The 16,341-nt window shown below is 35.6% G+C and overlaps 2 protein-coding genes across 2 annotated transcripts; one reads left to right on the forward strand and one right to left on the reverse strand.

Moving 5' to 3' along the window:
- Positions 1–3,818: 3,818 nt before the first annotated feature.
- LOC109166212 lies at positions 3,819–9,792 on the reverse strand. Its single transcript, XM_019315110.1, has 11 exons — positions 9,609–9,792; positions 8,998–9,293; positions 8,299–8,376; positions 7,646–8,208; positions 6,900–7,520; positions 6,566–6,720; positions 5,462–5,673; positions 5,239–5,372; positions 4,813–5,159; positions 4,607–4,710; positions 3,819–4,261 (listed from the first exon to the last, which is right to left on the reverse strand). Exons 2-11 carry the CDS (start codon positions 9,272–9,274, stop codon positions 4,191–4,193), a joined length of 2,562 nt encoding a protein of 853 aa, XP_019170655.1. The 5' UTR covers positions 9,275–9,293; positions 9,609–9,792; the 3' UTR covers positions 3,819–4,190.
- A 4,106-nt stretch (positions 9,793–13,898) lies between these two features.
- Positions 13,899–15,971, forward strand: LOC109166177 (aldehyde oxidase GLOX). The gene has a single exon (XM_019315078.1). It carries the CDS (start codon positions 14,065–14,067, stop codon positions 15,829–15,831), a length of 1,767 nt encoding a protein of 588 aa, XP_019170623.1. The 5' UTR covers positions 13,899–14,064; the 3' UTR covers positions 15,832–15,971.
- The last annotated feature ends 370 nt before the right edge of the window (positions 15,972–16,341 follow it).

The following is a 16,341-nucleotide window of genomic DNA, read 5'->3' on the forward strand; positions in this document are numbered from 1 at the left end:
ACAATGACAATGTTAGAATTTTATTATTTTTTCCCCAAAAAAATTATATAATTATATATTTGAAAATTTTGGATTTTTATTCATAAAAGATCGAAGTAATATTCAATAAGAAGTTTGTTGATATATATCCTAATTTTTTTTATTTTTATTTAATGTTAATAGTATTAAAATTTAGTTAAATCAACCACTAAAATAATTTTAAAAACATATTATTTCACGAGTTTGATTCTTATTAACACCCTCTTGATCGAGCCCGTCGCGCAGATTCTTTCTAATGTGGTTTACGCTCTTATATATGGTTTGCAAGCTATTACACTAGCGAAATTTACCTAATGTCCTCGAGTAGTAATTACGAATTTTCATTCTTACACGCCAAAAGAAAAAAGAAAAAAAAAAAAAAGAAGACATTATTTGTACCAACAAAATTTTGATCAAATATCATACTAAATGATGTGATTTGTTACAAGTATATATCACAATTTTTTATGTTCATTAATTATTTGTTGATATGCCAATCATATCCTATAACAAACTACGTAGAAGTCATGTTATGAAATTTGACATGAAAAAAGTGGTTCCTATATTGTTATTTGGTAATAAATAGGACAATTAATGTGAGGCAACGTTATAGCTTATATGATAAATTTGTCATGTTTAGTTCACTGGTTCAGTATACAATATTTAAAAAGAGAAGAAGTATATGATGAATTTGATAACGTTGCATGAGAGTGTCTTGGTCTAAAATAATATATAAGTGTTCACACTACCCAATCTTATTTGGATAAACGACAAATATTCTCATATAATATTAGTCACATATTTTAAAAATCTAATTTTAGTTTAACAATACAATATCACATAAAACATTACCGTAAATTAGAGATGTATCCATTCTTCACGGGGGACGTCGACAGGAATGTCCTGCCCTGTTCCATTCCCGGTACACCACCACCATCACTGCTCATACTATACCACCACCATATCCATCTCCAATTTCATAAATCTTTACCTTTATTAAAGTTCTTACACAAGTAACACTACTACAATCCACCCTCCAATTTTTTTTTTTTTTTTTTTTTTAGTATTTAAATAGTCAGTTCAATGTATTTTTTAAATATATAAATTTTATATAATAATATTAATATATTTTTTAAAAAATAAATTTAAATAATTTAAGTCAAGTCTCATAACTAAACATAGAAAATAAGACAAAAAAGTAATAAAGAAAAATAAAAATAAAATAATTATTGTGAACAAAATTACAAAAAGTGAATTATGTCATTCTTCAATCATTGGAGAAGCAGGTGAGTAGACACGTGTCAAAGATAATATTTATTTATTTATTTTTTAAAAAATGGAATTAACTTAGGATAAGGTGTGATTAATTTAAAAATTAAGTGTCAAACAAACGTACAATTGTACATGTTGATTCCAAGTTTTGGTGTAACCTTAATTAATTCTGCTTTGCTATGCAATTGTCAAATGTCAACCTTGCATTGGTAACTAGTTGACTAGCAGAAATTTTGAGACTCACAATAATTTAGCTCAATTTAGGAATAATCAATGAATGTGATTTATTATGCTTATCACAAAATATATTAGACGGTGCAAATTGTCTCCAAATTTTGTATATGGATTATAAAGTCTTAATATATAAGCGGGACTTAATTCTCTTTAAATAAGGTCTACGAATTCGAATCTTATTAATGGAATATTAGATGTTAGGAGAGCTTTTTTTCATAAGAAAATGATATATGAACACAGAGAGTAAAACTTTTACATGTCTTGATTTCATTAATGGGAGAGAAACAAAGAAAAAAAAAATTATGACCCACCATTTTTATTTTTTTTTGGATTAATAATGCATACCATATATGCAGGGAGTAAAAACTAGTGTAATATTACTCTTTTCTATATTAGGTATAACAAAAACTTTAGACCAAACAAAATAAATAAAATTAGTGTATATGCACACACAACAATGTGTTATTTCGGGAGTATACTGGCTACGGGCTACTATCAAAGTATTGATTCTTATTCCTACGATACTAATTTGCACACAAAAACATATATAATCGTACCTTGTGCAAAAGGTACCAATGCCAATCAACACCTTAATATATATTTTTTTTCATGTATTTTCAATCATATTGTTTTAAACAATTTCTTTTCTTTGATTTTGTATGATACTTCAAATATATGGCGCACACATACATTTTATTCGTCACTTAAAATATGTTAATAACAACAATAATACGGAGTAATAGTAATAATAATATGAGTAATAATGAAAATAAACTCAAACCCTACATTTGCAAGTCAATAGGTAACGCAGATAATTTGGACCAAAGTAAAAGGGGATCTCAAGTTTGAGTTTACATGCATTACTTTCCATCTTTACGGAATGCATACTTGCATATTAAAATTAAAATATCAAAAAGTAGGTTGCTCTTTGTTCCTTTTTTTATTTTTATTTTATTTTTTTTCCTTTTCAAATTTAAAGAAAAGAAAAAGTCAAGAATATTGTTTGAAATTTGATAGTATCAAACTATCAAATTCCTTGGGTCAAAACAAAGCCGTATTAACCATTAGACACCATAGCAATTATATTGTGCATTATAGAATCCATTTTGCAAAATTAACCATAATACAATTTTATTTTTAGTGTATTACCATCTCTTTTTTTAATAGGTTCACATGCAGTATACTAAAAATGAATCACTATTAAGAGATAATAATCTTGCAAAATAAACCCCAATCCAAAATATAACAATTGAGACACCAGAAAATTGGCCTATCAAGTAAATTTAAGACTCAAGTTCAAATTTTGTAATTGAAAAAATTCCATTTATCAAAGAGTAATACTACTCACCACTCTAGTAAAAAAAAAAAAAAAAAATCTTCTAACATGATACTTTTTCATTAAATGGTTTAGTTTTTGATAATAAGTTAATAGAGTTAACTAATTTAGGACACTCAATCATTATAAGTTCTGTTAGAGAGATTTTAGGAGGGAAAACTTTTAGAGGGAACAAACCATTTTCCTTTATCAAAAATCGAGATCCAAATAAACTATAATATGTATAAAGTGAATCTAATCATTTTCTTATTAGGGTTAAAGTAAATCAACAAGAAGACAAACACTTGGAAAATGATACTTCTGTGTAGAAAAGTGACAATCATTATTCCATAGACCATGGTTCACACAGTTCTATGAATAAAAGGTACCGTATATTTTTAATTTTTAATATATTAAAGGTATATTATTTGAGTATTGAAGGCACATTAGCTTGTATACTATCAAATAATGTACATCAAACACATAAATAATGTATATTTAGTATATTAAAAATATAGATTTTATTCATGGTCCGCAGAAAAAATTGTGGAAAAGTGAGTCCAACTTAGGCATATGCCGTGAAAACACAAGAAACCAACTGGTTGGTTTGGTGGTCACGGAAGTGAGAAGCCAGAAATGTTGACGGCAACGGCTATGGAAATTAACCCAACTAGATTTGGTCACTCTGAGTAGGTAAGAAGAGGGAGCTAACAGACTACTTTTTTTTTCTGCCGTAATCGAAAACCCAATTTCAAACTGATAGTGATATTGGATATGGCAGAAGAGGAGAGGGTTCACATCATACAAGGAATTCTGTGCAGATCTCAAGAATTTCAAGGAAAACTATCACTACCAAGAGATGGAAGATTATAACTCACAGGAAAAAAGTGACAGGCAGATAAGTTCTAGGAAAAAAAGAGAATATGGTGTTTATCGTATAGTCACTAATTCGAAACCAAAGATTGTCAAGCAGGCAGAATTATCAAAACAGCAATTTTTTAAACATGAATGACACAAATATTCGTTACAAAGAGTATTTAGACGGAGGAAGGTTTATACCACAGGAGACACTATCATACTGACTCAAATGGGGTGCATGTATGACCTCATCGTGAATCATACATTAGGTGAATGAAATAGTTGCAATCTATGATGAGGTAACGAACTTTATCCGTTCACGATTTACTGGTCTCAGATAATGACATATGAAACAGGGATATACATTAAATTTAGACCAAATCATAGTTGGACAAAATATAGGGAAGAGGAAGGTGAGATTGGTCGAATTGTATTACCCTGTGAACCATATACCATCAAAGCCAATACGAACCTAACATTCGAAGTTGAAAAATCACCTCATTGCAGTGGAAACACTTGAAGTTGCATATATTTTCAGAGACTGTTCAGGTATATAGGTAAGACCTGTCATGGCAAAAGAGCTCCGTTAACAATATATTCAATCTTCCACTGATTTTATGAAATCATAATATCTATTAAAACTAATACTGAATGTGTTTTCATGAATGATAGTCAATCCAATTTCAAAAGTAGAAGTTTCTACCAAGCAATTAAAAGCACAAGAGTATAGCACCACTCATTCAAAAACGCAAGATGCCACTAATACTCTGTTAGTTCGCAGATGATAGCATCACTTGAATATTTTGCAGGTGGGCATGCCACAAACTCAAACTGGTGTGAAAGCAATCATTTAAAAGTAACATGCTTCTCTATACTGTTTCAACTTCAATATTATAAACCTAGGCATACCTTTCTCCTTTACATCAATCTGCAAGGAATTAAGTGTGATTATGCCATCTGTCAAGGGAAGCACCTCAAGTTTGATTGTTGCTGTGGATTGAGAAGGAACGCATCTGAAGCCAGCAAGTTGTTATGTGAACTTAACATTTAAAAGAAATAAATAAATAAATAAAAATATATATGGAGTACAAAACAAAAGAACTAAGAGGACTTACCCCAAGGGAACCTTACTCTGCAACCATAAGTGCGTGCAGCCCAAATCATTAGTTGGAAGGACATTGGGTAGGGAAATGGCCTTCTCATTAAATGAAACTGATCTTGAATGGCCTTTCAGTTCGTGTACTTTACTCTCTGATGTTGAGCTGAGCCTCTGCACAGCAGCAGCTTGTTTGTCATTATTCACTCTTTCAGTGAACTCAGAAGAACCAAGAAAGGGGCTCAGTGGTGATGTTGGTGAAGAACTCAATGACAGCACAGAAGGCGGAGAAGTAAAGGAGCCTGGAGCACGCACTGTCATTGTCAAATCCTCAGAAGTCAAGTTTGATGCTTGAAGAGTTAGGACCTGTCAAGTTGAACCCTATTAAGATAGAGTCTTGGCATTTACACGTATAGGAACACCAATTCTAAGATTTATGTAAAACCTGAACTGGAAGCTGAGCCCCACTTTCATCAGACACTAGAGTTTGTTTTGACATTTCAGATGCAACTGATATCATTAGATCCCTAGAGATGCGTGGTCGCCAGCTTGTGGGCTGTTTGAAGAACAGCTTAGATTCTACAATTAACACACGAATAAAGAAAGTAGATGAGAGAGTAAATCAGTAAAGTATAGGGGAATTAAGTGCACCAAGCCAGAGTCTATACCAGTATAATTGCATCCACATGATACAAGAATAGCATACTTATCAGCAGTTGAAGGAGTATTTCTCCCTTCAATGTTTGAGGACTGATGTGATGCTGATGCTATACTTCCACTTTTTATATGTGATAACTGTGAACTTTTCTCACTGTGACCCTTGGAGTTTTTCCAACTGCAAGCGGCTGGTTTGAGAATAAAAGAGTGTTCCTCACCTCTCCTGCCAAGAGACATAGCAGTTACCCACTTACCCAGCTGTGTTTCGCAATCAAGCAGCAGGATTTATTCCACCAAGTTGAGTTTTCAATTTTTAATACCACACAGGTTAGAGGGCACATAGGTACTACCTATTAGCCCTTTTTACAAGAAACAGATTTTAAGAAATGCTTATTCAATGCATTTATACCAATAGTTTACTGAATTATTGCGACAATACATGCTAACTGAAGGGAAATTTACTATTATACAACTTTGGATACTCCGTATTTGATAGTGACCAGTATTTTTTTTTTTTTTTTTTTTTTTTTTTTTGTGGCCAATAAAAAGGAGAGGAAAATTTCCTGTTCAGTCTAACCAACTGAAGCTTGGTAGAACAGTGTATTCAAATCTAGTAATATGCCACATTAGTTATATTTTACTTGGCACAATGACTAAGTGCCTAACGACCAATTAGTACAGAAAAGCTAAGTTTTTTCCGCAGTACTAGCCTGCCGAACTTTGGGTTATTAATAAGAATAATTGAGAATTTCTAGACAGGGAGTCCTATTTTTTTTTATTTATGGAGGGGGAGGGAGGTGGTGAGCTGTCATTTCAATCTTGCAAGCCTATTCATCCAACAAATAAAGAATTTAAAGATCCTGCAAAGAAAAATAAAAAATTTGTGTACTCCCTAAGCAAAAACAAAATATACCCTGAGATGTACTGGAAAAGTCATAAAAGATAGTATATCTAAATTTACTTAGTAAACTAAACCTATCTGGGTTTAATACTACAGATATGCTATAAATAAGTAAATAGTAATGTTGCAAAGATAAAACATGCCTAAACAAATTAATACACTTTCAGTTTTTTTTTTAATTAATTAAATATAGAAACTTGTATGGCAGAAATACCTGAGAGTCAAATTTGGTAAACAATGATCATCCCCAGCTTCAATGCATGCAATTGGTAATGATAAAGGTGGCCCACATTGTGATGCCTCTTCATAAACAATTGTTATGGCATCTAAATACAAAACAACATCTGGTGTATGTTCTGGAGCAACATTCTGCAAAATTCAGTACAGCATTTTAGTATCTGACAAAAAGTAGATTAAATAACTTCACCTTTTCATGTACCATTTCTACAAGAAATTCAGAACTCATAAGATGAGGCACTCATAACAACAACAAAAAGAAAAGAAAAGAAGAAGTGAACTGATCCAAAATACGTAAGAGAAGATCAAACCTTTATTTGAACACAAAGGAGATCGTCTGTATTGCAGTTAGCAGAAAAAGACTTAATTTCTAATGGTTGAATAATTTCAATTTTCCTCCTCCACCGCCTTCCTGGCATAAATATCCCTTCCAAACCACAATGAACTGAAAATCTTTCAGGCTCCAAGGATACACCTCGAAAAGATAAAAGCCCTTCGGTCCCATTATGTTCACTCTTGATTGCCTTCTGAAATGAAAATTGTTCCCAATCTTCTGGATCAAAATTAGGTTTGGAATTAGGAGTTGAAGCAGATGGCGGCGGTATGGTATTTGATGGAACTGAGGACATGGAGTAACTTCTGAAGTTCCCGAAAGAGAAAAGCTGAGAACCAGTTGCTGGTGATGAAGTGGACCTTGTGGCTGTAGTGCGGATAGTTGGACTAGAATTTAGTTGAGGGGATGGAGGTTGTGCTGGAGGAATAGAATTATCCAACGGAAGCACCCACTTCAAGAGATCACCACAAGGATCTTGATCTATGTAAGTTGAATCCTGACCCCCAGACAAACTTCTCACTTGAGTTCTCTCAAATTGGAGAATTTCCAGTACAGGGTCTCTGAAAAATTCAACACCAACATTTACCTGTAAAAGTACCTGCATCCTTCCAGATAAGAAAATTAAAATACATCAGTAGTCCACCAGCACTCAAAAAAAATCATCAAAATTCTTGCCACCCCTCCAGATGTAAAGACTTGAATAGACCTTGTTATGATACATACCACTATATCTCCATTTGGAAGAGCACAGGACTTCACAGCATTTCTTGCCACCCCTCCAGATGTGATGGCATCAAAATTCCCCCTGTCAATTGCAGCACTTAGAGAGAGTTTCTTTTTTGTAGTCTTTTGAGTTTCTAAGTCATCTGCTGCTAAATTTTCTCCAATCATCTTAGATGAATCTTCTGTAGCTTTTCTTCTTGTCCACAGTACCTCATCTGGCTCAGCTATTCGAGCAAAGAAGTGGGAAGTTTTCATTCTTAGCAGCAAGGATTCTGTCTGTCTCCTATGATCCTCCATTCTCAGAAGAGATTCACCAGCTGAAGCTCCTTTTTTAAGATCATATTTTCCCTGCTTCACAGTACCATTCTGATTCATATATTCACCATCATTTAGTTTTGCTCCATCAGAAACAGGATTAGTCGCGTTATCAGTACTGCCATTTTGTCTCTTGCTGCTTTGGTCAACCCCATTTTTGTTCATAAGTGCAGCAACTTTAAATGGTGTAATAATCTCTATATCCTCTCTATATGCTGACAAGCATGCTAGTATTTTAACTTGTTCACCTGTTATTAGCAAAGAGATATTGAAACATACAAGAAAGTTTCAAATCAAGTAAGAACAGCAAAGAAAAATTGGATACAAAAAATAGCTACCAGGAAAAACAAAGAAGCGATCCATTGAGCGCAATGAAGATATATCGGGTGCCTCACTCCAATTATCAGGAAGCTCCTCTGCCAAGGGATGTCAAACTTTAGTAATAGTTCATAAAGACATGAGTTTTCTTTATAGCACTAACATTTGAGATCTTTAATAACATAAAAATTCAAAACCCCGAGAGTCAAAAGGAAAAGAAAAGAACTAAGCACATGTCCAGCACATTATGTTATTAAAGATTATGTCAATTTATATATATATATAAACATAAAGTGAGACTTTTTACATTTTATGATAATTTCACGACTAGTTTGCATTTGTGTGTTAGATGCTAATATGTATCTATCTATTTCCTTATACAAGAGTATCGTAAGTAAGTTTTATGTAGGGGTATTTTGGACATTGAAATCATATGGAATTCATTGTTCAAATTTTTAGGGAGAAAAAAAGTAATGGAGGATTAATAATTATCTATAGGTATCAACCCAATCATAGAAATAAAACAATTGGTTTGTACAGTTAACAGAATGAATTGATATTTGATAAAACTCTAACGTGCCATGAAGAATTCATAATTATAGTATTGCAAGAACAACAGAAGAAAAAATGTGAATATGCAAAGGAAGTAAGGAACACATCACAAAATAATACAAGGTAATCAAAACAGTGGTCTACAGGGAAGAGAAACAAGAGAATACTTTTCGGAATAACTATCCATCCTTCATCTTCAGTAACCTCAACGTGGTTGCACTTCCCATTCGCACCAGCAGCAGCACCTCCGTTTTCATTCCCGTGGTTGTAGCCCTCTACACCGCAATTCTCAGAAGATGTAGCATGCTGAAATGGATCTTCAGCAACCAGAGCATCTAAACTAGTACTCAGTTTTGGCACGTAATTGTTCTCTGCCTGAATTTCCTGAGCAGGCGGTGGCTCTGGAGCTGCAGTCTGATTTGACCGCAGCATCAGAAAATTCATTTTTGCACAAATTTTATCCCTGCGGAAATTTAAACAATACTCCGTAATGATGAACTTCAATTCTAAACATTCAGATTCGTGAAATAAGCTATTATATGGAAATTAACAACCGATCTGTTTACACCAAGGAAGACAACAACGAACTTAATCTTACAAAATTAGTTATAACTTTCGGAAATTATGCGATCTAGCTTAGCTCTATATAATTCGATCCGTTTCGTGAATGTCTACATACATATACATACTGCGAAAATCCGTTCTATAATGGTTATGCCTGCATAGAATGAGAATGGGAGTGTGGAAGTGAAAGATAGATGTGGAGATGGAGAATCACCTCTGATCGGAAATCGGCGACGCAGAACGGAGGAAGAGTGAAAGAGGTGAGTCAACTCGGAGCAGGATGTTGAAGCTTGCTTTTCCGGATCTGAGTCGGAACTCGGAATGAAGCACCGGATTTGGGATACTATGTTTAACTGTGTTCAGTTGGGGTTTCTAATCCCGTAGTGTCCTTTCCAAAAAAAAAAAGAAAAGAAAAATGGAGATAAATACATCTTTGATTACTTGGACTTTCAAATTTACTTTCTAAATATTACGGAGTATTGTCTGATAGGTATTGATAAACTATTATTTTTTTATTTGATCTCAATAAAAACATTTACGTCAAGATTTTGTATGTATAGAGTAAAAGTTAGAGTAGAAAATATGAATACACATATTATTTTCCTTACTGAAAATACATAACCGTTATATGAATATATATTTCGTAAGGAGCTCATCTTGTGATGTTAATTAAAAAAGAACATAATAATGTAAATCAGTTTAGATTGTCAAGATCTTATCGTCTCAAATTTAAAATGTCAAATGCAACTCTCATTATTGGATTATATAATATAATAATGTAATTGAACTATTTAATTCTATGAAGTTATCATGAAACATTTGAATTCAAAAAAAAAAAAAAAAAAGAGTAAAATTGAGTTATTTTATAGGTTAACCATTGAATAGTTGTTTATTTAGTAAAAGGCGAAAGAATAGTTCGCTTTGTGCCCACTGCGTGGCTGCGTATAGTTGTTTATTTGATCATGATTAAATTTCACTTGTTTTCAAAAAAAAATAAAAAAAAAAAATCACTTGTTGTCACTTGACTATTATATATGTATGAATCACATTTGTCCTTAACTATTATGATCTTCTAATTAGATGCATGACTATGTAATTCGTATCATAGTTTGTTTGGGCGTCTAATTTTTCGATCAACTATTGCTAGAATTGTTCATTCCATAATGAGCACTGCATTTGCTTTTTCTGGAAGGAGCACTGCATTTGCTTTTTCTGGAAGGAGCACTACATTTGCTTTTCCCAGAAAGAACACTTATGGAATGAGTATTGCATTTACTTTTTCCTAAAAGAGCATTGCGATAATAGTTTGCTGAGAAATTAGACAACAAAATCAAATGTAATACTTTTATTTTTTGGAAGCAACACTCATTTGCCTCCTTTCTTTTCAAATGTATTTTAAAAAATATTACTCTTTTTCCTTCTTATGTTTATCAAAACAAGGTGTAAAGTTATATTCATCATTTTTTTTCTCTTATGTATTACACTAAGATGGGATATGTACCCCGAAAGGCCGGTTAGAAGGATTATTCGGAAGGTCGACTGAGTGAAGGGCTCAGAAGGATTAGTAGACAAATGTGAGGAAGGGCAGGGGGAAGAGGTAGAGTGGCAAGGAGAGTCGGGGATAATAGTCGGAAGACGAAGAGTTTAATTTGAAAGATCCGTTGAGACTCGTTATTGTACCTAATTAATGCATGAGTAAAGACCTTATGGAGCAGATCGCAAAGGAGAGTAGCGGTCATCAATGATTAGTGCATATTTAAAGCATTAATTACTCATTATTAGTTCATTAAATGTGCGTACGTTATGCCTGATTCCAACGGTCACTCGGACCGCTATAAAAAGCCTTCCTTGGCACTGTAAAAGGGGTTCTGCAATTTCAATATACACGAGAGCTTTGAGAGGATATCTTGAGTGCTTATAGCATTTTCCGGCGGTCTATCACTTTTTTCGTGTGTTGGACCCCCGGCAGACTGCTCTAATGGGCTGTTTGGTTCACGGAATAGGCCTGAAATGTCATAGCATTCCAAGTAATAGGCATATTCCTCTGTTTGTAAACCACTTGTATTCCCAGGAACATTGTTCCCGGGAGTGATCTATTCCCCTTGCAAGGGGAATAGAGATTCTTGGGGGGGGGGGGGGGGGGGGGGGGCTGGTATTAGGCTATTCCTAAGTTCTCGGGAATAACCTAAAGTTTTTATTTCATATTTTACCCCCCAATTAAATTTCACCGCCGTCGCCACCACAGTCTCCATCACCACCACCGCTGCCGCCGCCACCACCACCACCACCGTCGCCACCATAACACATTTTTATAAGGGTATTTATGTCTTTTAAAACATATTTCATTTCTATTCCTTAAATCAACCAAACACTATAATATAATTCCTAAAGTCTATTCCTTTCGCGGACCAAACAATAGAATACAATTTCTATTTTATTCCTTGCTTATTTAATTCCTTATGGAATAGCATTCCTATTACCTCAAAATTCATTCCGTGAACCAAACGTGCTGTAAAAGTTGACAAACCAACACATATTGTTCTTTTTGTGTTAATTTTACTCCCTCTTATTATCATTTCATTACTAACAATTCAAAAACTAAACGTTACCACATCTATCCCCTCAAAAAAAAAAAAAAAAAAAAAAGTTACCACACCTATGTCACATTTGGTTCGCGGAATAGGCCTTGAATGGAATAGCATTCCTAGTAATAGGCATATTCCATTGTTTGGTAGGAACTTCTATTCCCATGAACATTGTTCCTGGGAATGACATATTCCCCTTGTAAGGGGAATAGAGATTCCTGGCCCCCCTTACAGCACGTTTGGTTCATAGAATGAATTTTGAGGTAATAAGAATTCTATTCCATAAGGAATGGAATAGAATATGAATTATATTCTATTGTTTGGTTCGCGGAAGGAATAGACTTTAGAAATTATATTACAGTGTTTGGTTGGTTTAAGGAATAGAATGAAATATGTTTCAAAAGACATAAATACCCTTATAAAAATATGTGGTGGTGTTGGTGGTTGTGGTGGCAGTGCCGGCGGTGGAGGTGGTGGCAGTGTCGGTGGTGGTAGCAGTGCCGGCGGCGATGGTGGTGGTGGTGGCGGTGGTGGGGTGGTGGTGGAGACGGCGGCAGTGGTGACGGTGGTGGGGTGGTGGTGGAGACGGCGGCAGTGGTGGCGGTGGTAGAGTATTTTCGGTATTATAGTACTAAAGCTATACCCAAATACTTGGGAATAGCTAATACCAGGGGTCCCCTAGGAATGGCTATTCCCCCTGCAAAGGGAATAACTCATTCCCGGGAATGCTATTACCTTGAACAAAATGACAAAACAAACAATGGAATAGGTCTATTCCCGGGAACGGTATTCCATTCCCGACCTATTCCATGAACCAAACACGCCATTAAGTATTAAGCTATTCCTGAGTTCTCAGGAATAGCTTAAAATTGATATTTCCTATTTTATATCCTTCAACTAATTGACTAAATCTAAAATTTGTATTTCTTTCAGGTTCAGACTCTTCATCATTCACAATATATTTATCTAATTCTATGATGATTGTATATGGTGTTTAATTTTTATATGATTTTTTCTATTTATTAGAGAGACACGAAGGAGAGGGTTGAAGATGAACCAAAACAATAAAATAAATAAAAAATAAATACATATATATAACTAGGGTTTTTTTGAGGGGTGATTTCGTGTAAGCTAGTGGTGATACTAGATACTAATGATCTAATTCAGCAATGATTAATAATAATAATAATAATAATAATAATAATAATAATAATAATAATAATATATTTTGTACAAGGGTATTTATGTCTTTTAAATATATATTACACTTCTATTCTTTAACCAACCAAACGTTGGAATACAATTCTCAAAGTCTATTCCTTCAGCGAACCAAACAACATAATACAATTCATATTCTATTCCTTACCTATTCGGCTATTCCATTTCCTATGAAATAACATTCCTATTCTATCCAAATTTATTCCGTGAACCAAACAGCCCACTCTAGTTTTACTATTACCCATAGACATGCCAATAACTAATATTAGTTACAAGTGAAATTTGATTAGTTTAAGTATTGAAAGATGAAGTTGATCAATTTTGGAGGGAGAAATTAGAGTACATTTGCATTCAAAAAATTGGTTCTTTTAATACTAGTTAATAACAACTTTCTCAGCATACTAAAGCACAAAAATCAATATTACTTACTGGAAATCATACCCAACCCATGATCTCTCCGTGTCACTAGACCACAAAGTCGTAGAGTACATTTCTTTAGAATTGCATGCATTTATTTTTAATTTATATATAGTTTTTCAATTGATAAAAATAAACATAAATTATTTATTATTTAATCTTTATACTATTCCGATCATTTAATATTAATTAAATAATACAATTTATATGTTTACAAATAACACTAATTAGAAATTATATATATATATTAAACACACAAATTATTAAATAATTTTAGTTAACGAAACCATAAAATAGGTAAAATGGGTTAGAAAGAGATAATAATAAAAATTTTCCAATAAATATTTTCTCCATTTTAGTCATCACTTAATTAGCTCATAATATATCCGATCCTCATATTAATTCGCCTTTATGCATGTTTGAATTCAAGAAAAATAAGAGTCGTCTTCAATGGCGTTCAAGAATTCCTGTTTCCATTTCTTTGTCACCTTCATTGCCGTCGTATTTTGTGCTTCAACTCTCGGCAACCGGAGTAGGTCCGGCACCGCCGCTTTGTTGACGTCCATTACTGGGTTCAACGACACGCCGGCGGCCGTGGAACCAAGAACGGAGCAGTTGTCTGGGTGGTCACCGGGCGGCGAGTGGGTGCTTCTGCACGCTAGCGTGGGCGTATCCGCCATGCACATGCAGCTCATGCCGGACAACAAGGTGGTGATGTTTGACCGGACGGACTTCGGAGCTTCCAACCTCTCCCTCCCCGACGGCAAGTGCCGCGACAACGACGAGGTCATTGACCGGGACTGCACCGCCCATTCTCTCCTCTACGACATTACGTCGAACACCTACCGCGCACTCATGGTGCAGACCAACGTCTGGTGCTCCTCCGGCGGGCTGGACCCCAACGGAACCCTCGTCCAAACCGGCGGGTACCACGGCGGCGACCGGAGAATACGCACGTTCACTCCCTGCAACGACGATCTCTGCGATTGGGTTGAGCTTGACCAGAATCTCACGATACAGCGATGGTATTCCTCCGATCACATTCTCCCCGACGGCCGTATCATTATAGTCGGCGGCCGGCGAGCTTTCAGCTACGAATTCTTCCCAAAGTCCCCAAACACGACGAATTTAGCGTATCAACTTCGGTTCTTGGTGGAAACCAGCGATCTGAAAGAAGAGAACAATCTTTATCCGTTCTTGTATCTTTTGCCGGACGGGAACTTGTATATCTTCGCCAATCAGCGTTCCATAGTTCTTGATTATCAAAACGACCGCGTTTTGCGAGAGTTCCCGCCGATTCCCGGCGAGAAGAGGTCGTATCCGGCGACCGGTTCGTCGGTAATGCTGCCACTACGTTTAACCGGCGGAGCCGCGTCGCCGGAGGTGGAGATTCTAATCTGCGGCGGCAACAAGGGAGGCGCGTATCTTAAAGCGGAGAAGATGCACGTGTACGAGCCAGCTTCCCGCACGTGCGGGCGGATGAAGATAACCGATCCGTTTCCGATTTGGGTCATGGAGAATATGCCAATGGGTCGGGTTATGTCGGATATGTTATTATTACCCGTCGGTGATGTTATCATCCTCAACGGCGCGGCAAAGGGAACCGCCGGGTGGGAGTACGGTGAGGACCCGGTTTTGAACCCGATTCTCTACAAGCCCCGTGAGAGTGACCCGAGTAAAAGATTCTCTGTGCTCGCCCCCACCGGAATCCCGAGGATGTACCACTCATCCGCCATCCTCTTGCCAGATGGCAGGATCCTAGTGGGCGGGAGCAACCCGCACACGAAATACAATTTCACCACCGAAAGATACCCGACGGAGCTAAGCCTGGAATCCTACGCGCCGCCGTACCTCTCCCCAATCTACGCCTACCTCCGCCCGTCGATCCTGTCAATCGAGTCCGGCGGCGGCGGCAACTCCGTGACATACGGCGAGAAATTCTCCGTGACGTTCACAATGGCGATGCTCAATTCCAGCGGCGGCGGCGGCATCGCCGTGACCATGATCCCGCCGTCGTTCACCACCCACTCCTTCTCCATGAATCAGCGCATGTTAGTGCTGCACACCGTTTCGCTGCAGCGGCTGTCGGTGTTCGCTTACAAGGTGACGGTGGAGGCGCCGGCGACGCGTAACGTGGCGCCGCCGGGGTATTATATGGTGTTCCTGGTGCACCAGAGTGTTCCTGGACACAGTGTTTGGATTAGGATTCATTCTTGAAGCAATCAATTCAAAGGAGGAATATATGCATCAATCTATTCTTTGAGTTTTTGTATGTTTAGCAAAATGTATTTTCCACTTTTAGCTTTTTTCCTCGTGTAAATTGCAATAGTTCTCATTTGTAAAAATTTGGTTTTGACAGATATAAGTTAGAGTTAATTCCATTTATGATACTCGATTGATAGGTGACAATCCACTTTAATTCCATTTTTATTATAAGATTCACTTTTGATCCTAATATTATTGTGATATGATGATTATTTTTTGTTCTTTATCAACAAACAGTTTAAATATAGTTAAATACAATGTCATTTCGGTCTTCAATTATGATTTTTTTTTTTTAAAAAATAAATATAAAAAATATAGCGGTTCAACCTACTTTGTATAAAGAAAAAAATTGAAATGTCTTTGAAGTTAATGACATTATAACAATTTTTGTTGAAGGAGGACTAAAAATGATCATGCCACAATAATACTATGACTAATGAAGATGTTCTAATAAAAAAAAGA

This window comes from Ipomoea nil, unplaced genomic scaffold (genome assembly GCF_001879475.1).
Source record: "Ipomoea nil cultivar Tokyo-kokei standard unplaced genomic scaffold, Asagao_1.1 scaffold3087, whole genome shotgun sequence".
Taxonomy (NCBI): Eukaryota; Viridiplantae; Streptophyta; class Magnoliopsida; order Solanales; family Convolvulaceae; genus Ipomoea; species Ipomoea nil.